Source organism: Castor canadensis, chromosome 12 (assembly GCF_047511655.1).
Source record: "Castor canadensis chromosome 12, mCasCan1.hap1v2, whole genome shotgun sequence".
Taxonomy (NCBI): Eukaryota; Metazoa; Chordata; class Mammalia; order Rodentia; family Castoridae; genus Castor; species Castor canadensis.
The window spans coordinates 124,320,292-124,342,803 of record NC_133397.1 but is presented as its reverse complement, the minus strand read 5'-3'; the positions used below and the strand labels follow the sequence as shown (position 1 = coordinate 124,342,803).

At 40.6% G+C, this 22,512-nt stretch overlaps 1 protein-coding gene across 1 annotated transcript in view; it reads right to left on the bottom strand.

Moving 5' to 3' along the window:
• Nucleotides 1–22,512, bottom strand: part of Plppr5 (phospholipid phosphatase related 5) — a 179,797-nt gene that overhangs the window by 110,918 nt on the left and 46,367 nt on the right. Inside the window, exons 2-3 of the mRNA XM_074049052.1 lie at nucleotides 1,679–1,889; nucleotides 874–1,587 (exon numbers count right to left, since the gene is read on the bottom strand). Of these exons, the coding sequence (XP_073905153.1) occupies nucleotides 874–1,587; nucleotides 1,679–1,889 (925 nt within the window). The remainder of the gene's footprint in view (nucleotides 1–873; nucleotides 1,588–1,678; nucleotides 1,890–22,512) is intronic.

Genomic DNA, 22,512 nt, shown 5'->3' with positions numbered 1-22,512 from the left:
AAACTATGCACTGTATTCCCATATTGTCACATGTAAATTACGATTATTGGCCCAATAATTGCCTATATATGTGTATGAATATGTGAGAGTGTGTACCTGCTCTTCCTCTCTCCTCTCTCTCTCTCTCTCTCTCTCTCTCTCTCCCTCACACACACACACACACACACACACACACACAGTCACTCACTCACTCTCCCAGTCCATAAATCCAAAAGGTATTCTCAGCCATGTTCAAGACACCAGGGCTGGCGCCTCCCAGGGAGGCAGCAGTCCTTAAATACATTTCAAGTGCTCTTCTGAAAGAGGCACGGCTCAGCTTTCCAGCAAAGCCCTGTCGCTGAGGCCTCTTCCTTTAGAAATCCCCAAATCCTGTTTTAGATATTTGTTGTCTGTCAGCTCGGTCCACCTGGCCCTTCCATGGGCAAGGGAAGGAAGTGGCAAAACAGGGATGGGTGTCGTGCCCCTGTCTGGAAGCAGCCTTGCCTCCCACACCTCAGCGAGTGCCCCGTTCTCTCCTCCCCACCCGGCTGCTCATCTCCCAGGCGCTATCGGAGAGGAGGCAAGGCCACGGCGCGGATCAAGTCCACCACATTCACCGCAAAGGCTCAGCCCTAGCCACCCCGACACCCACTCATCGCCTCCCACAGCCCCTGTCCCCTTCCACCGCCTCCAGGTCACCAGGCACTGCAGCCACCGCAGGGGGTGCGGGGGAGGCGCGCGGGGAGAGCCGGGGGCTTCCTTCAGCAGCCACCCTGCGCGTCCTGGAGGATTGTCCTCTGGGGACCAGGCTGGAGCAACTTGCAGGAACTTAAGAGGCAAAGGCTGCGCTCCCGGCCCCTCAGCCCCGATGGCGAGGGCGAGCCCCAGGCTTACCACGAGCACGGGGACGCCGGCTGCCAGCGAGTAGAGCAGCACGGGGGGCACGGCGCTGCGGTCCTCCGGGCCCGGGTAGGGCTTGCGGTAGGCGCTGTCGTGGCAGAAGAAGCCCTGCACGTTCACGGTGAACGTGTCGGTGTACTCGAAGTAGTACGCCAGCATCACCGTCCCGGCCATGATCACCATCTGGAAATAGAGCATGCTGCTGGCGAGCGCCGCGGGCAGCGGGGCGCACACGCGTCCCCTCCCGGCCGAGCCGCGAGCCGAGCGGCCACCGCGCCAGGCCCCCTCCCCGGTCCGCCGGGGGCGCGGCGGCGGGGGCGGCGGGAGGACGCGCGGCGCGGGAGGGAGCGAGCGAGCGAGAGAGAACGAGCAGAACGAGCGAGAGGGAGAAAGAGCGAGCGCGGAGAAAGAGGCGGAGGCAGCGCGGGCTCCGAGGCTGCGGGGGAGGCGGCTACCCCCGGACGAGTCCCCGCTCCCCTGCCCGCCGCAAGCGCCGCCCGCCTGGGCGCGGGGTCGCGCGGAAGGGCGGGGAGTCCCGATCGCCGCACCCTGGCGCGACAGCCTTGGCGACACCGCGGCGCGCGGGTCCGGTTCTCCCCCCCACACACACAACCACCACCGCCACCGCCACCACCAGGCCAGCCCCCCGGAGGAAACGGCGTGGCGGACGGGGCTGTGGCACCGGTGCCCCTTGGAGGGCGCACCCGGCTGGGTTGGAGGAGCAGGGTGGAGGGAAACAAAAAGAAAACGGAGGGGAGGCACGAGAGATGGGGCTTCTAGAAAGTCCCTTTCGAGGCACAGCTGGGCTGCTTAAGGAACCTGCACAACGCCTGGGAACAGAGTGTGCACGTCCTCTGAGCGCCAAGCTCAACAGAGCGCAAAGTGCCCGAGGTGGCGCGGCGACTTCAGGCAGCGCGTTTAGCTGCGCTCCCTTGGCTCCCTGAGCCCCGCGCAGGACACCAGGCGAGCTGAGGTTCGGGGTGTCGTTCCCTCTCCTCCAGCTTCGGGGCCTTGGATGTTAAAATACAGAATCCTAGCGCATCGTCTGCACCGGTTCTTTCCTCTGGCCATGTATTCTCTTGCTCATCTTCCGTGTCCTTTTCTTAACTGCCTGGGAACAGGAGACATTGCAGATTTTTGGAACCCAATGGTACCAGTCAGCATGAAAGGGAAATGGGCCATTTGCCTCATCTTGCTATTCTGGGAGTTGAGAGTAGTGCAGGAATTCCTTGGGTGTCAGGTGAACAGCGAGGGAGACCAAGGCAGGCCGACAGCATACGCATACCAAATACACCCGTGCGTGGGTAGCCACGCGTGCGTACATACATAATAGATATAGAAGTAGCTGTGGCACGCTGCGTGTATGTAAATTGCCTGTCCTGCGGTAGCATGTGGGTCCCCGCACGGAGGCTTAGGCATCACTCTCCAGGGTCCCCTCTTGGAGCCTGTCTCTACTCACTCTGGCACTCCAGTGAGCAGGTGAGGAAAAGTGTGTACCAGGCAAGGGGCAGGAATGCCCTTAGAGCTCGGCCTCTCTCATTAAATTGTAGAATTACCCTAGCAGGTTTCTAGAACATTAATTCATTTTTAATAGGCTATAGTTTGATGATTGATGTTAGAGGTGGGACTCTATCATCAGGAAAATACATTATAGGCTTAAAAAAACGTTTACATTTGGCAAATGATTGGTAGATTGGGGATGGGTAGTAATGGCAGTGTGGATTTCCTTATCGTTAAATAGGTGTCAGATTCCACATAATCAAGAATATCGTCAAACAACTTACTGTTTAAGAGCACGAGAGGCAGATCACACTAAGTGACAAACGTGTGTAACAGGCAGTGGAAGGAAGTCATTAGTAACTCGTCATGAAAATATAGCTACTATGAAGACACATGGTTAAGCCTTCATTCAGAAAGTCAGTCTAAAACTGGAAGGGTGTTGAAAGTGCTTTTGTGATGCTAAACAGGAGTCCCACAAACTGTCCCCCTTCATAGCATTTTGAGAAGAATGGTGTTAATTATTAAAGGTAATTAATTTGGTTCAGCTAACAGAAACATGCATTATTTTCAAAATTAGAATGTGCTGTAATACACAGTTAATGTGTATTAAGTGCCTTGGACTGGCACATGTAACAAAGTGAAGTCCTTGTCCTAGTCACTGCCCCAATTCCACTATGAGCAGTGAATGACACATTGGAAGTATTCAAAAAATATTAGTAAACTCTGCCCCTTAACCACAACAGGGAAATATTTTCACATGGGAAATTTGTCCAGGGTCAGGAAATCACAATTTGTTTGTGCCTCGATGAACAACCCCTATGCTGGCATGGTCACAGTGACACAGAAGGTGTAAGGCCAGTCTATAGCTGCAACCTTGTTACCACCTCACTTCAAACACTAGCTCTGCCACTTGCCAGCTCTGGAAACAGGGCAACACGCTGGACCTCTTTTTACAAAACAGCTTCTGCTGGAACCAATTTAAGGTTGATATAAGAATTAAATGATTCACAGTTCACTGTGTCTGACATGTAATGAGTTCCCATATAGCATTTAAATTCTGTAAAACTTAACTTCCAGGATAAGCATGTGGGTACATGCCTGTAATCACAGCTACTTGGGGGGAAGGAGGAACTGGGTCTGAGGCTCAAGTGCTTGAGTGTGAGGCTTTGAGTTCAATCCCCAGAACTGCTAAAATAAATAAATAATTTCTGAACTTAAATGTACCCCACCCACCACAAGTAACTTAGGTAATTCCAACATCCATCGCCAGTCACTTCCCACTCATTCATTGCTCCTGAAATGATTCTGGAATTGTGCACCTTTCCCTACAGATTTGCCCACATTCCATCTCCTTTAGCTACTTACTAATCTCAGGAATGAGATTTTTTTTCTTTCAGAATCCTAATATTATTTGTCTATTTTAGATGATTGAAGGGTGTAGTTGACTGATTCAACAATCCAATGCTGAAATTCAAAGTTTATATTAAATCTTAACTTACATTTTAAGGATATCAACATGAAATTCATCTTCCATGAATATTTGAGCAGAGTGGTATTCATAGAAATACTTCAGGTAGATGAGACTGTGCGAGTTCTATGTCTGTGAACTGCTAACTTTCCTTTCCTCAATCTGAGCTTCTTCCAGGGTAAAATGAACTAATTTTACTAATTAAATGAGAATATGTAAGTTACTTGGTCAAAAGAAGGTATTTATTTAGTGTATTTCTTCATTATATTTTCTATTAAATCATTTAAGCTAATTATTTCTCAAATATACATCTTCTTAACTGCAAAGAATCCTTTGAAGTCCTTCTTCAAATTTTATTTAAGTTTCTGGTTCTTTTTAGAATAAAAACACCACTATTGATATTTAATCTTTTGAAATCCAGACTGTTTTTAATTTAACTCTTAAGCACATCATTGTACTTTGAAATGTATTATGGCAATCAGCCTTTCTTAACAAAACAATGTTCTGTTCTTCAAACTCTCCCTGTCTTAGCTCTCACCAAGGTGAACAACCTAAATGAAAAATTACTTTCAGTCATTTTTGCTATATATAGATGCTCGTGACTTACCCACTCTCACCCCCACTTATTTCTCCATGGTAAGGTATTGAGACAAATCTTGAGGGAATCCCCTATCAGTACCAAATCTTGAGGGAATCCCCTATCAATTCCAAGACCTCCCTCCCCCACTCCAATGCTACATGCTCCAGGAAGAAAGATTCTAGACCAGCATGAGACAATACAGCCCAAATGGTTTATAACTATTGTCCTGCAGAAAGAAGACGTGTACAAAAAGTCAAGGTGGAAGGGACCATTATGTTGGTAGCAAGTACAAGGACAAACCGAATAGCCTTTGGGTAGGCAACTTGGGATGGCTAGATAAGCAGATGCCTTCTCTCCAATTAAGTTAAAGATGCCTGTTGAAAAGGTACAGACGCTCTATTCCTTTCTCCTTGACATTATTGACCATTGGATTCTGAACAACAAATCTGCTATTATTGAGAAAACCTGATTGAAATTTTCTGAGAAGGGGCTAGGATTTGACCCTCCTTAGTTTAGAGAATGATTTTGGCAAAGAGATAGCTGAGCAGTTCCAAAGAAGGTACAGAATGCTAAATGTTAATTTCCATGTGCTTTGTAACTAGTATGTTGAGTCTAGACATTTTGCTGAAATTTTCTAATTCTATGTGCAGAAAAATAACATGGTCTTCAACGCATAACTGCAATGGTAGAATAAGAAAGGCTCAGAAGGTTTCACATGAGACAAAGTAGGGAGGCAGCTCCAAAATATAGACAATAACCATTCATAAAACCTACACTCATAATGCTGAACCTCAGTAGAGAGGGTTAAGAAGATTTAAGACTGAAAGTAAGATGGCTTTGCACTAATGAGGAATTTTAAATATTAGCATATAGATTGGTGGAAGCTCTTATGAGAATAGCCTAGGGAAAAGTTTTTTTAATAGGCCAGGTTAGCTGCTTTCTGAATAAGTAAGGACACTGGGTAATTCAGTCTGAAATTATTGAATGTGCACCACAAAATACAGTATCTAGCAGCTCATTTGTTGGACTGGGTCTGGACAATGAATACATACACCTATCTACAAGCATCCTGACTACCTGGTATAGGAATACCTCTGAAGCACGAGTGAGAAATAAGACATAGAACTAGTTAGATCAAGAAATGTGGTCCTTGAGCTGGGAATGCTGGTGCACACTTACAATCCCAGCACTTGGGAGGCCACGGCAGTAGGATCCTAAGTATGAAGCCAGCTTATGCTACAGAAGACAGACTGTGTCTCAACAAAAAGAAAACACAGAAGAAATATAGCCCTAAAAGATGCTCACAGAAAGCCCGGCACCAGTGGCTCATGCCTGTAATCCTAGCTACTTGGGAGACAGATCAGATAGAGGTTCCAGGCCAACCCAGGCAAATACTTCATGAGACCCCATCTCAAAGAAAAAGAACTAAGTACAGTGAAACACCCTTGTCATCCCAGCTACAGTAGCAAGCTTTAAAATAGGAAAATCGCAGACCAGGCCAACCTGTGCAAAAAAGGAAGACCTTATCTTCAAGATTACCAGAGCATAAGGGCTGGAGGTGTGACTGAAGTGGTAAAACACCTGACTAGCAAGCATGCAGCCCTGAGTTCAAACCCCAGTACCTCCAAAACAAACAGACAAGAAAAATGCTCATGTAAATCCAAAGACATGACATCTTGAAAGAAAAATTTAAAAAGAGCCTGGAACATTTGGAATTACACCCTTGACCTCTCATTATTGACACCCTATAGGATTGCATCCTCACAAAATGATTTCCAGTGCTTGATTAGGACAGAAATGTTTTCTCCAGAAAAAAAAAGAAAGCCAATGTCTAGAATGGTAATTTGAGTGTCTGCCTTTGATGTTCCAGCTGGAAGGGATGTTTATCTCAAAGACCAAATGCTCTGACCTGCACAAGTGGTACTTAGTTTCAGCTGGGACCAGTGAGATGTCTCTAAAGTGCCTTTTTCTGTGACTGTTCTTCTATTTCCTAATATTTAAAAGTGCTACTTCCAACACAGTTGTCAGAAACAAAGCATGCATTTTGCTACTGAAATTAGTTATTTTTCCATAAAGGTATATATTGAATTAATGGACCAAGTAAAAAGAACCAAAATAGTTTCTAAAATAGGAAGGCTGGGAAAGAGTAGAATCATTTAATGCACCATATGCCGAACACTTTCATGTTAAAAATTTGAATTATTAAGTTAGTAAGTGTTGATTGGGACAGACTGGTCATATTTATTGTGTAACCCTGACAATTACTTAGCTTCTTTGAGTCTCAATTTGCTCATCTAAAAAATTCAGTTTATGAATCTTACACTCTCCACTATCTCCACTCCTATTCAACATAGTACTGGAATTCCTAGCCAGAGCAATTAGGCAAGAAGAAGGAATAAAAGGAATACAAATAGGTAAAGAAACTGTCAAAATATCCCTATTTGCAGATGACATGATCCTATACCTTAAAGACCCAAAAAACTCTACTCAGAAGCTTCTAGACATCATCAATAGCTATAGCAAGGTAGCAGGATATAAAATCAACATGGAAAAATCATTAGCATTTCTATACACTAATAATGAACAAACTGAAAAAGAATATATGAAAACAATTCCATTTACAATAGCCTCAAAAAAAAATCAAATACCTAGGTGTAAACCTAACAAAAGATGTGAAAGACCTCCAAAAGGAAAACTATACACTTCTGAAGAAAGAGATTGAGGAAGACTATAGAAAGTGGAGAGATCTCCCATGCTCATGGATTGGTAGAATCAACATAGTAAAAATGTCGAACCTCCCAAAAGTAATCTACATGTTTAATGCAATTCCCATCAAAATTCCAATGACATTAATTAAAGAGATTGAAAAATCTACTGTTAAATTTATATGGAAACACAAGAGGCCACGAATAGCCAAGGCAATACTCAGTCAAAAGAACAATGCAGGAGGTATCACAATACCTGACTTCAAACTATATTACAAAGCAATAACAATAAAAACAGCATGGTACTGGCACAAAAACAGACATGAAGACCAGTGGAACAGAATAGAAGATCCAGATATGAAGCCACACAACTATAAGCAACTTATCTTTGACAAAGGAGCTAAAAATATACGATGGAGAAATAGCAGCCTCTTCAACAAAAACTGCTGGGAAAACTGGTTAGCAGTCTGCAAAAAACTGAAACTAGATCCATGTATATCACCCTATACCAAGATTAACTCAAAATGGATCAAGGATCTTAATATCAGACCACAAACTCTTAAGTTGATACAAGAAAGAGTAGGAAATACTCTGGAGTTAGTAGGTATAGGTAAGAACTTTCTCAATGAAACCCCAGCAGCACAGCAACTAAGAGATAGCATAGATAAATGGGACCTCATAAAACTAAAAAGCTTCTGTTCATCAAAAGAAATGGTCTCTAAACTGAAGAGAACACCCACAGAGTGGGAGAAAATATTTGCCAACTATACATCAGACAAAGGACTGATAACCAGAATATACAGGGAACTTAAAAAACTAAATTCTCCCAAAACTAATGAACCAATAAAGAAATGGGCACGTGAACTAAACAGAACTTTCTCAAAAGAAGAAATTCAAATGGCCAGAAAACACATGAAAAAATGCTCACCATCTCTAGCAACAAAGGAAATGCAAATTAAAACCACACTAAGATTCCACCTCACCCCTGTTAGAATAGCCATCATCAGCAACACCACCAACAACAGGTGTTGGCGAGGATGCGGGGAAAAAGGAACCCTCTTACACTGTTGGTGGGAATGTAGACTAGTACAACCACTCTGGAAAAAAATTTGGAGGCTACTTAAAAAGCTGGACATCGATCTACCATTTGATCCAGCAATACCACTCTTGGGGATATACCCAAAAGACTGTTACTCCAGAGGCACCTGCACATCCATGTTTATTACAGCACTATTCACAATAGCCAAGTTATGGAAACAGCCAAGATGTCCCAGCACTGACGAATGGATTAAGAAAATGTGGTATCTATACACAATGGAATTTTATGCAGCCATGAAGAAGAACAAAATGTTATCATTCGCTGGTAAATGGATGGAATTGGAGAACATCATTCTGAGTGAGGTTAGCCTGGCTCAAAAAACCAAAACTCGTATGTTCTCCCTCATATGTGGACATTAGATCAAGGGCAAACACAACAAGGGGATTGGACTATGAGCACATGATAAAAGCAAGAGCACACAAGGGAGGGATGAGGATAGGTAGGACACCTAAAAAACTAGCTAGCATTTGTTGCCCTTAACGCAGAGAAATTAAAGCAGATACCTTAAAGCAACTGAGGCCAATAGGAAAAGGGGAACAGGTGCTAGAGAAAAGGTTAGATCAAAAAGAATTAACCTAGAAGGTAACACCCACGCACAGGAAATCAATGTGAGTCAATGCCCTGTATAGCTATCCTTATCTCAACCAGCAAAAACCCTTGTTCCTTCTTAGAAATAAGGGCAAAATAGTTTCTGCTGGGTATTGAGGGGGGGGAGAGGGAGGGGGCGGAGTGGGTGGTAAGGGAGGGTGTGGGGGCAGTGGGGAGAAATGAACCAATCCTTGTATGCACATATGAATAATAAAAGAAAAATGAAAAAAAAACTACACAAAGATGTTGAAAGGCTTATATTTATAAAATACTTCATAAATATTAAAGAATCGGGATAATCTGAATTAGAAATCATATAATCCAGTGTACAGAATGCCCATCTAAGTGGGTCCTGGGATTCTCCCCATCACTGAATCCAACTCACAGAAACTCAGAGTAATCACTGACTGGTCTGTTTCCATGGCTGTAAGTACTGGGTTTTTTATCATATGTTTTTATCATTAAAATAGACATTGTTTCGTTAAGTATAAATCTATTGATCCATTATGCTAGGAGACATTTCCAAGTACTCAGTTACCCTGAGAATAACTTCAAATAATTTTTAAGGAAATGATCATAGGAGTGTGACAATGCTTGAGCCCAAGGACTGAGATCTCCATATGCCTTCATTTGAATCTTAGTTCTGTAGAATCAGGGTTATGGGGGATGGGTCAAGTTATTTCAGTGTCTCAATTTCTGCAGTATCCTAAAATGAAGATAATGAGGACAGGTGACAGAACCTAGGCCCTTCATCATAATTAGTGAGCATCACTGATACTATCGCTCTTCACCACACTGGTACCGTCCTACCACTGCCAGGTCACACAACTTTCATTGATCCATTTGAAAATGTGTCTATGTAAAATCCCCCTGAACTATCTTGTCTTTGTACCTACACATTCTTTGAAGACACCTGAAAGTCATTGTTGGTGAAAAATGAGGAACAGCCTAAACTAAATCACAAATCACAAATCCCGTTAATAGTTTGAGAAGCAAAGTGCCTTCAGCAGTGATGTGGAACAGGTGGTGACAGCTGCAAGTCCACTGTCAAAGACAAAGACTGAATGCTAATCAGTATTCCTCTGCTTGTCCTTGGATGTGCTAGGTAAATGACTGAAATGAAAACACAGAAGAAACTAGACACTCAAAATCATTCCTCATGTTCATATTTGGGCCATATCAACTACTGTGTTAGCATCTTTAAAAAGTGTGGCCAAGAGCAAATGAACAAATCAAGCTCATAACTTTGATTAGTAAAAACCTGATTTATTCATAGTCAGACTCCACATACCCTGGAAGCCTCACTTGGGTGAAGTGGTTTTAGTATTTTGCAAATCATTTTTTGGAATAGAGGCCACCCAGGATTGATGCTGTTATATCTCTTTAATAAATTCAACATAATTGTGAGGATCAGAGATATGTAAGCAAGATATTCCCTCTGTCTCTGTTGCTATTATTGGAAGAAAACAAACATATTTGGGGAAAATTTTCACAAACTTTCCAATTTATCCTAGCATTGGTTCTTACAGACATCAGTCTCTTATACCTTGTTCCACTACAGTAATGAACAGTCAGACCTACAAAACAGTGACCCTGTGTCAAATCAGAAAAGAAAAATGGAGAATATTCAACACACTTTGGTTAATAATCTAAGAGTTCTGACAGAAAGTAGAGGTTTCTATTAATAAAAGCCGTATTTCCCCAGGATACCCTGGTTTATGAAGTTAATTAAAGCTTTACCATTCATATTCCATTTTTTATAGAAGGTACATGTGAGCCAAAGTAAGTATTAAAATAAGTCGTTAGTTAGTGAAAAAAAACCCTCAAGATTTCATTTTCACCCACTACATTTGATTGAAGATGTCATTGCACATAAAAGTCTTGATTGCAATGATGATATGGTATGGTAATGAATATAATAAACCATCCCAATTAATCATAAATTGATAGCCAGACAAACAGCACACACAGTAATGCAGTCCTCTTGCACATATGTCTTCAGATTTTCTTTCAAGACGATTTTGCTTACAGTGGTACAGTGCATAAGTATGCATATTTTAAGGATAAAATTTCCTACTGCTTACTATCTTATAATTCACCAATTAAGAGATTTTCCTGGGCTGGCAGAGTAGCTCAAGTGGTATAGTGCCCACTTAGCAAGCATGAGTCCCTGAGTTCAAACCTCACTACCACCAAGAGGAAAAAAAGATTCTTTCCTTGACCTCAAATTTTTTCGCTTTATGGTTGTAAATGTGTGGGGGAGAGGTAGGAAGATGCCCAAGTAATTTTACAATCCATTCAAGCACCAAATTAGGGAAGGGAAGTCAAGTCAGCGCTTTGCCACAAACGCTAAGAGAGAATTCTGAAAAACATCACCTGAACTTTTTATGAAAAACACACCTGAAGCAACTACCATTGCCCACCTTTGCGTTCCTTGTGGCACAGTGCTTCAGTGGAGCAGAGTAAACTGCGTGAAGGAAGCCTGTGTCCACTGCATCCATTCCCACACTCAAAGTGGAGAAAAGCCAAAAGGTATCCTTTATTTGAATTCCATCTACCTAGGATTGATCTGTTCTTTGAATCCCATTTGTCTTAGACCAAGAAACCAAACCCCAGAGCAATTAACTGTCTGAAGTCACCTAGCAAGGAAGAGAGCCTTAGTCTTCTGGTTTCCAATCCATTTAAGTCCTGTTATATTTTTCTCACAAAGACAAAGTACTGTTTGTACTAAAATCAACTAGCACAGTTCTTGTGAATGAGAGTATTTATATCTTTTACTCTAAGTGACTTTGTATGAAAAAGGACTCCAGCTATGTCCTGCATTTAGGTTCACTGACTCTTAGTCTAGATGTTCTTCCACTATAAAATATTGCTTCTTTACATGTTTATCTGTATTCATATAAAGATAAATGTTAAGGAACAAGAATTTATGCGAGAAAGTCCGGTTTTCATACTAAGCCTAGAAATAACTGTGGTTTGGGCAGAAGGAAATAAGTGAGATAGCCTACATGTGTCTTATACTTACACTACAAAGGGATCTACCCCAGGCATATTTGAAGTTTCACACATTAAACTTTTTAACCTCAAAGCAACAAATCCCTAATGATGACATCTCAGACAGTGACAAGGTGAACTTGGGGCAGAATAAGCAAAAGTCGTGACAGGAATAGGACATTCATGTGCTATTACATCACACAGTTCTAGATACCTCAGTTAATTCAGAGACTGAGTTTGCAGAGTTAAACCTAGTCTCCTTGTAATTCTACAAAAGCATAAAATACTCTTTTGGGAGTAGAAATAGAAGCTGCTCTTTGGTGACACTCTTTCACGTGGTGTTTGAGACCTTGCTTCCTGGCTTGTAGATGCTGCCTGGTTGAAGTATCCCCACGTGACCTTTCCTCTGCATGCACACAAAGAGGGACACCAGTGTCTCTTCCTCTTCTAATCAAGACACCCATCCTCTTTGATTAGGGCTCATTCTTATTGCTTCATTTAACATTACTTCTTTCTCTGAAGGCCTTATCTTTAAATACAATCACGGTCGGGGTCAGGGCATTAATATACAGATTTGAGGGGGATGCAGTTCAGTCTGTAATCCCTTACCTTGCCCTTCCAATTCAATATATCAATCTTTTTACAAGTTGCTCTACCACTTAAGCCATGCCTCCAGCCATTTTGTTCTAGTTATTTTGGAAATAGGGTCTTGTTTTTTGCCCAAGCCTTCTGTGATACTCCTATTTTAGGTTTCCCATTGTAGCTAGGATTGTAGGTACACACCATGACACTCAGCTTTTTTATGTTGACATGAGATCTCATGAACTTTTTTGTCCAGGCTTTCCTAGATATACAATCCTCCTGACCTCAGCTTGCGAAGTACCTAGGATTATAGGAGTGAGCCACCAGCATCCAGTGGAAATTGCCATTTTTAACAGTGAAAAACATTTAATCACTGGCAAGTGAAATGGATCAACCTAGCTAAAGGTCACTCTGGGTTTGCTTTACTGCTGAAATATTCCACTGATTATTTCATAAATTATAACACTGAGGAATAATAAATTATACTTACTCATTCTTAAATGATCCCTGTGACTCCTGATCTGACAGATTTCAAGTTGAACTCTTTAAAGTTATGCTTGAGACCAAGTTAACTTTATGACCTCATTGTAAAAGTCAGAAAGCACGAGTTAAAGCTGAATTGATGACACATAACTTTAAGGATTTACTTGGCAGTACAACTGCACTAAAACCCTTCTCAGCACAATTTTCCTACTATAAATGTTGGTATGTGAAGAGTAGTCTTACTTATTTGTGTATCCAGAAGTATAAAATGAAGAAGATATGGGGGATTTGGGATAAGCACACACACATATTTTTAAATCTTTGGGTCAGAAATTTAATTGCTTCTTTTTGCTCATCCAGATAAGGAAGCTATATGCTACACTCCAGGAATTGCAAGAAATCAATTACTGACAAGTAATGGAGTCCAGTATGAACTGAGATAAGGTTGGTTAAAAATCGGCTTCATCACAGGCTTCACCACTGCAGTCTGAGCCAGCAAACCTCCTGTGCATTGAAGTTTTGCCTCCCTCTCTCCAGCTGGATATGCCTCTTCCATATGTCACATTACATAGCGTGGAACCCCAGTTCTGCTGGTGATATTTAAAACAAATGTACTAAATTCTTGCCCTCTAGGAACTCACTTCACTAGGTAATCTTGTAGGAGAAAAGCATACTGTGTTTTGGAATGTTTAAATCTTATTTATTAAGACTTTACAATATGCAAAGTTCAGTACCAAGCATAACGAAACAGACTATCTTCCACCCGCTAACAAAAACCAATTATTTAAAAAGTTAGCTGGGTGTCAGTGGCTCAAGCCTGCAATCCTAGTTATTTTGGAAGCTGAAATTGGGAGGATTGTTGTTCGAGGCCAGCCAGGCAAATAGTTTGAGAGACCTTACCTCCAAAATAATCAGAGCAAATGGACTGGAGGTGTGGCTCAAAAAGTAAAGCACCTACTTGGTAAGTGCAAAGCGCTGAGGTCAACCTCAGTTCCACCAAAAACAAATTTTAAAGTAAGTATTATGCGTTTCCACACATAAAACTCAAGAAGATGAAATTTTCTAAAAATAAAGACTACCTTAGCTTACTGACAGATGAGGGGAAAGAGGCATGTTTAACTATTTACTATGTGCCAGCCATTTTATATGCTTTAATCCTATTTAATTCTTTCTAAAATCCTATGAAATCAAATATTATTCTTCACTGAGGCTCAGGGAGACTTTCTCACTTGTCCACAATTAATAACTAACAGAACTGGTGTTTGAATCTAAATGTTGTTCATTTCTATTGCATTATATTGGCAATTTTTATTGCATTATACCAGTTCCACAAATATTATGTACTCTTAAAAACATACATATGTGACCAGATATTATTTGTATTAAAATACATATTTTTTTTCATTTTTCTTTTATTATTCATATGTGCATACAAGGCTTGGTTTATTTCTCCCCCCCTGCCCCCACCCCCTCCCTTACCACCCACTCCACCCCCTCCCACTCCCCCCCTCAATACCCAGCAGAAACTATTTTGCCCTTATCTCTAATTTTGTTGTAGAGAGAGTATAAGCAATAATAGGAAGGAACAAGGGGTTTTGCTGGTTGAGATAAAGATAGCTATACACGGCATTGACTCACATTGATTTCCTGTGCGTGGGTGTTACCTTCTAGGTTAATTCTTTTTGATCTAACCTTTTCTCTAGTACCTGGTCCCCTTTTCCTATTGGCCTCAGTTGCTTTAAGGTATCTGCTTTAGTTTCTCTGCGTTAAGGGCAACAAATGCTAGCTAGTTTTTTAGGTGTCTTACCTATCCTCACCCCTCCCTTGTGTGCTCTCGCTTTTATCATGTGCTCATAGTCCAATCCCATTGTGGTGTTTGCCCTTGATCTAATGTCCACATATGAGGGAGAACATACGATTTTTGGTTTTGTGAAATACATATTTGAATATATTAATAAGCTATGGGATATCCAATAAAAGAATATTACTCAATAAAAGGAAACAAACTCCATAAATTAGATGAAAGGCGTTTTGCTGAGTGAAGGAAGCCAGCCTCAAAGGTTGCATACTTGTAGGATTCCATTTATAAGTCATTCTTGCAAAGCACACAGCTTATGGTATTAAAGAACAGATCTAGGATTGCCAGCATCTTGGGTGGGCATGCAGAAATATAGAAATATCAATATAGAAATATCACAAGGAAGTTCTGTGGACTGATGGAACCATTCTGCATCCTAGTCGTTGTAATTATCTGATCTTTACATGTGTTATTGTTCATAGAACTGTACATAGAGCCATCAAGAAAAATGAAATATTTGAAAGAATAAAAATACTGCACAACACATATCAATGTACTAATGGGACTTCTGATATTTTCATACCTTTATTCTTACACAGAAAGTGACTAGTTTTGAGAGATTTTATAGTCCCTTTGTAGAAATAAATATATTACAACTTGTCTGTGTTTGCAAAATGATAAAACAAGATGTTTAGGATTCATGGAGTCTGAAATGTAACAGTCATTTGAAGCTTGTTTGCTTATTATTTTATTGGAAGGAATATTGTGGTCATCTCGGGGAATATACACCCAGTCCCAGTGGTTAGGAAGAAGTGTACCAAATCCTTGGAGAAGTTGAGCACTAGGAAAGAGCAATTGAGGGGAAAAAGCCAGTTGAGCTTAGCAAAATAGAGGTTGGGATGAGGGTAGAGCTTGTGGAAAGAGAGGATAGTAGAATTCAATCTGGTAGCATCAGCAAGTAAGTCACACTCTAACCACAGCCACCACCATGTCCAGTCGCAACCCTAAATCTAATAGCTTCGTTGAAACTTGTATCATCAAAAGGAAAAAATATTTGCCAGCTACACATCAGAACTAAACAGAACTTTCTCAAAAGAAGAAATTCAAATGGCCAAAAAACACATGAAAAAATGCTCACCATCTCTAGCAATAAAGGAAATGCAAATTAAAACCACGCTAAGATTCCACCTCACCCCTGTTAGAATAGCCATCATTAGCAACACCACCAACAACAGGTGTTGGCGAGGATGCGGGCAAAAAGGAACCCTCTTACACTGTTGGTGGGAATGTAAACTAGTACAACCACTCTGGAAAAAAATTTGGAGGCTACCTAAAAAGCTAAACATTGATCTACCATTTGATCCAGCAATACCACTCTTGGGGTATTGCTGTGAAGATTGTGACACAAGTTACTCCAGAGGCACCTGCACACCCATGTTTGTTACAGCACTATTCACAATAGCCAAGTTATGGAAACAGCCAAGATGCCCCACTACTGATGAATGGATCAAGAAAATGTGGTATCTATACACAATGGAATTTTATGCAGCCATGAAGAAGAACGAAATGTTATCATTTGCTGGTAAATGAATGGAATGGGAGAACATCATTCTGAGTGAGGTTTGCCTGGCCCAAAAGACCAAAAATTGTATGTTCTCCCTTACATGGGGACATTAGATCAAGGGCAAACACAACAAGGGGATTGGACTTTGAGCACATGATAAAAGCGAGAGCACACAAGGGAGATATGAAGATAGGTAAGACACCTAAAAACTTAGCTAGTATTTGTTGCCCTCAACGCAGAGAAACTAAAGCAGATACCTTAAAAGCAACTGAGGCCAATAGGAAAAGGGGACCAGGAACTAGAGAAAAGGTGAGATCAAAAAGAATTAACCTAGAAGGTAACACACACGCACAGGAAATTAATGTGAGTCAACTCCCTGTATAGCTATCCTTATCTCAACCAGCAAAAACCCTTGTTCCTTCCTATTATTGCTTATACTCTCTCTACAACAAAATTAGAAATAAGGGCAAAATAGTTTCTGCTGGGTGTTGAAAGGGTGGGGGGGAGAGGGAGGGGACGGAGTGGGTGGTAAGGGAGGGGGTGGGGGCAGGGGGGAGAAATGACCCAAGCCTTGTATGCACATATGAATAATAAAAAAATAAAAATTAAAAAAAAAGAAAGTTAGTGACAGAGGCTGGGGAGGGAGGATTTGGCTCTTTAAGTGGTTCTCCTGTAGCTTTCGAGAAGTTATCAGGTCTTTACAAGAGTTCTAGCATGTTACTAAATGAGTATGTGAAAAGAGTGCAATAAACAACCGGATCGGACAGAAGTATCACACGCTATTAACCTTGAATCGGGAAGCTGAGTCAATGGAATATTAAAGTAGAGGATTAACATGTGTAAGGTAACCAAATTTCCAAATAGTCTTTCAAATGTTTAATGTATTTCAGGAATAATACATATGTGTCTGCACATTGCACAAATATTCATAATGCACATTAATAAACACATATAAATGAGGCGAGAATTGTGAATTACTCAGCAAAACCACAGCGGCCCATCTTGATGAGAGGATTATCCTTTCAGAAAAATCCATTAAAATGCAAATATGTTAAATAAATCAAATTTGGGGGGTCAAATTTTCTGAGGAAGTACAATCTGCCAGCAATATTCCATCTCTACAGAATTTCCATCTGAATCGTACTAATGATGTGCAGACTGAGAGAGTATTGAAAGAAAAATTTCTGAGACTTTGGGCTTGAGCTCTAGCAGATGCTGCAGTTCTGATAAGTAAGTCAAAATGAAGTGGATAAAATTCTTTGCACACGCTTTATATACATTTGCTAGGCAAGAGATACTCTTACAATTAGCAATTCATGGGGGAAATAAGGAAATGTACACTATTTAAAAATAACATAATTCAGACGTATCAAAATACTAAGTATTTTGACAAAATTGCTAATATCTTTTACCAGGCATTCTGGGTAAAAACTTTGAGTTCTGCTTTAACAATGATTTCTCAGGCATCGCTTTTCTCCTCCCAAATGACTCACAAGTGATACCAAGAATGTCACATTTGATGCATCCAGGGCTGCCAGGCTTCTCAAATGAAAACTAAGATTTAGAGAGAGATAGTAAATAGCTATTTGTTTTATCACCAGTGTCTCATTTTGACAAATGACTGCCATCTTTGAGAAGTCATCCAAGCAGAGCAGCCCACAGACACTGTCTGAGGTTGAAAGGAAGTCTCCAACACAGGTATTGTTGCTTTTATGCCTTCAGAGAACCTGCATCCCTAACTGTATTCTGAGCCCCAACCCTTTTTTAGTTCTGACAGGGTTCCCCAACTCTGCTACATATTGCAATCATGGGGGAAGATGTAAAACTCCTGCTATCCAGGCCAAAAGCTCATTAAATCAGAATCCCTGGAGGTGGGAGCCAAATAGTCATAGCTATTTTTTTTACTAGCATGTAATAGTTGTACAGGGGGGATACGCTGTGACATTTACATATGTGCTTACAATGTATTTTAGTGAAATTCACCCCCCTCCATCCTTGTCCCTAAATCCCTTCTTCCCTTCCTAGAACAATTTCAGCAAGTTGCATTCTTTGATTTTCATATCTGAATACAACATACATCCACATGTTCACCCCCATCCTTCTTTTTCCTTACACTCATCCTCCTAGTGGTACCCACCTCTAGAAAAGACCTATTTTGCCCTCCCATCCTTCATTTTCTAAGTGTATATTGATAGTTCAAGGGGGGGTTCATCTTGTTGCTTCAGGCTGGTATATATCATGCTTTAATCCAATTGATCCGCCCATTGCTTACTCTTTCTCTATCACCGTGTTCAACAGCAATAACCCCCAGGTGATGCTAATATGCAACAAAATTTGGAAAGCACTGCCTGCTGACTGACACACAGTCACACATCACATATATTTGTAGCATACATGAAAGAATCTAGTTCAGAACCAGGTATTTGCTACCTATTGGGCTGCACTTGTATCTTTTTGGTAGTAATTTCCCCAACACTCACTCTGATAAATGTTAAACCACATTAATTACACATCTTCAAATCAAAATACCACTATAGTGTTTGAAAAACATTAAGTTACAAAAGATATATGCAATGATACAACCCCAGACAGCTCAGAAAGTACTAAAATAAATATTTTTCTGTACTACTTGAAGTTATCAGATGATACATATCAATAATGAACAACTTGAGTCAAGAGTTGCACATTTCTAAATATATCCGTAGAAAATTTTATTCAGAAGTAAGAAAATAAATTGTGGTTTAACCACGTTATTTACAACATGGTGAAATGGGAAAAATGCTTAAATGTTCAGCAACAAGGTAAGGTTGAGTGAATTATCAAGTAACAACTCAACAGTACATCATGCAGCAAATAAAAGTATTACCAAAGAATTTTTTAGAGCACTGAAAATCTTTTGGTATGATCAGAATTGGATCCAAATTCTTCCTTTCTGCCTCTCCTTTTCTTAGTTTCCAAGTTTTTTCTTTAGAAAAAGAAAATCACATTCATAACAGAAAAAAACAAAAATTATATTGCTTTTTTTTTCATGATGCTTGGTTCTTTTTTTTTATTCATATGTGCATACAAGGCTTGGGTCATTTCTCCCCCCTGCCCCCACTCCCTCCCTTACCACCCACTCCACTCCCTCCATCTTCCCCCACCCCCTCAATACGCAGCAGAAACTATTTTGCCCTTATTTCTAATTTTGTTGTAGAGAGAGTATAAGCCATAATAGGAAGGAACAAAGTTTTTGCTAGTTGAGATAAGGATAGCTATACAGGGAGTTGACTCACATTAATTTCCTGTGCGTGTGTGTTACCTTCTAGGTTAATTCTTTTTGATCTCACCTTTTCTCTAGTTCCTGGTCCCCTTTTCCGATTGGCCTCAGTTGCTTTTAAGGTATCTGCTTTAGTTTCTCTGCGTTGAGGGCAACAAATGCTAGCTAGTTTTTTAGGTGTCTTACCTATCCTCACCCCTCCCTTGTGTGCTTTAAAAAGCTATAATGTATGTATAAATTGACATATTGAGCCATCATTATAGAACCTAAAATATTTATTTCCATTTTAGGTTAGATAAAATATTTATTTTCATTTTAGAGTTTAGCTCTATCATAATTACATAAGTCCTGTCAGAGTTTAGTGAAAATGGACTTGCATGCATTCTGGAGTGGTTACTGGACATTTCACAGAGGAATTAGGATTTGAGTGGAACCCTGCAGATGCCTAGATTTTAGTAAGAGGGAAAAATTTGTCAGGAGTTTCAAAACCAAGTTTTGAACAAAAAAAAAAACGGAGGGCAGAAGTGAGACAGGTGTGTTTGCGAGGTTGTTCTCAAGGATTAGCTTAGCCAAAGAAGAAAGTCAGTGTTGGAGAGAAGTGGGGAATTGTTTTAGATAGGCATACTGGGTCCAAATGGTAGCATGCCTTAGCAAAATAGTTTGAGCTTTATCCTAGAAATAATAGGAAGTCAGTTAACTATTCAATCAGGACACATGATATGTTTAAGCAGCACATCATGAGGATGACTTGGACACTGGTGTCTATAACAGTCCACAATGTGCAGAGAGAGGAGCCACAAATCCAATCAGTTTGGGAAGCATAGGGAGTGGTCTCCACTTGCAAGATGGTCTTTCCAAGATTCAATCCAATCCCATCTCCTTTTTTGTTTCAACATTTTGATGGCTTTCTTTGAGCTCATAATTAAACCCTTAACATGTTAAGGAATATTCAGCCTTCTCCAGCTCCCCGACACCATCCCACATTCCCCCTAATTCTGCACCTGGCCTCTTCTACCCTACACTCACCATGCGCCATGTGATTGGGAAATGTGTGCATTACCCGGGATCTTCCTCCATGACCTTCTCATCTAATTAATTCCTACTCATATTCTACACTTCAACTTGAGTGTCACTTCCCACAGAAGTCATTTCCCACCTCCCTACTCCTCCTACTATAGGCTCACATGACACCAAATGCCTTTGACATTGCGTTTGTCTCTGTTGAGGTTATGTAACTGCTTGGGACACTATTTGATAACTCTTTGTTTATTTTGCTAAGCCCCTCGAGGGTTTATCTTTCTTTTATATCTCCATTGCCTAAAATTTTCCCTGGCACCTAGAATGTATGTAATCAATAGTTTGTAAATAAATGTATGATAAATAAGGTGTAGAATAAGGTGGTAAAGTACAAGTTGGAGAGAAAATATAAACATGAAAGACATTTTATAAGAAAAACCAGAAAGGAAAAAGAGCAATGGTTCAAAGATGATGACAAGAAAGAGTACCAAAGAGTGGTAGTGTGATTAAACTCAGTAGAGGGGAACTCTGCCCGGGAGAGGGGTGGACAGTTTTACTACAGCATAGACTTGGAGGTAAGGACTTGGAAATTGTATACATAAAGATGACAATTAAAGCAGTAAGAATAAATAATATTATTGTGGAACATATATTTCCCACATTTCCTTGTGGAGGGACATCCATCAAACTAGCACTCATAACGGGTCTTACTTACTTCTGCTCAAGTGAAAGCCATGATTTAGCTGACTGTGGATGACAGTGACATTTATTGGTTCAAGTGTTCCACTGGGAAAATCTTATCTACTTCAACAGTGGAAGATCTGGAGATTTATTTCCTCTTTGGGGGTGGAGAGGCAGCTATTCTGGGCAAATAATTTATTTCCTAGAATACGTTCTTTCAATCTCAGCATTTGGGACAAGTGGAGGAGCAGAGAACAGTAACATCCTATTTGGCTCATGGATCTGAACATTTAGTATCTACTTGCTGACTTCTTACGTCTAGTTTTTCAATTGCTTCACAATGCAGTAGAATTAAGTGATATCATACATTATCTCCCTAAAGTTCAATGTTCTAGAAATTTTTAAAAAGAAAAGTATAAGGTGAAAGAAGATAAGGCACCTAGGGAAAGAGAGAAGTGATTATGAAACTCGCAGACATCAAGGATTTTCCAGGGCAAGGAGACCAAGAAGGGAGTTTTCAGAAGGTGTGAAAGGACCATAGGCCAAACCTTCCAATCAAACAAGGGAAGGATGGTAGACTATGAGCCACTGGTCTCTTATAAAATTGCATTCCCCATGGAATGGCCAAAGAGAAAGCTTGACTTTAGAAGACTGCGTATGGAAGCAAAGACTGTGGTTCAGGTTATCTGTGCAAAAGTTTGAACATCAACAAGGTATGGAAGATAGAATAGTAGCTGAGGACACAGCAAGGTAAAATTGTTTTGTTGTGTTTTTCTCTCTTGTTTTGCCAAGGAATGAAATAGCTGGGCATATATTTGATTACTAAGAATCCATAGAAGTACCCATGAGTGAATGAAGAGGTCAAGGGGGAAGAACAATGCATGGGAGTCAATTTTGAAAAGACAGAGTATGAAAGGTGAGCTAGACACTAAGTCCAGTCTTCATGGAAACATATTTTCTTCCCTGAGACTGGAGGGAGTAGGAGAGACACAGCAAGCCATGAAAAGAGTCAAGAGAGGCTGGTGAGGTCCTCCACCAAGGGATAATTGAAAGAAAAGGGCCAGGGAGAAAGCTGATCAATAAAAACATACTGTTCTAAGAAGACTGGTGGCTTTCAGTTTATCTGAAAACAAACACTGTTTACTTTCTGATTTAGCTCTGGTATCAAAGTCTTTCCTCTAGAGAGTGAAAAGTGTACTAAAACAGGACACAGTAACCCAATCTAACTATATATATATATATATATATACTCATATATATGTATATACATATACACACGCATATATATGAAGGGACCTAAACATCCCAATTTGGA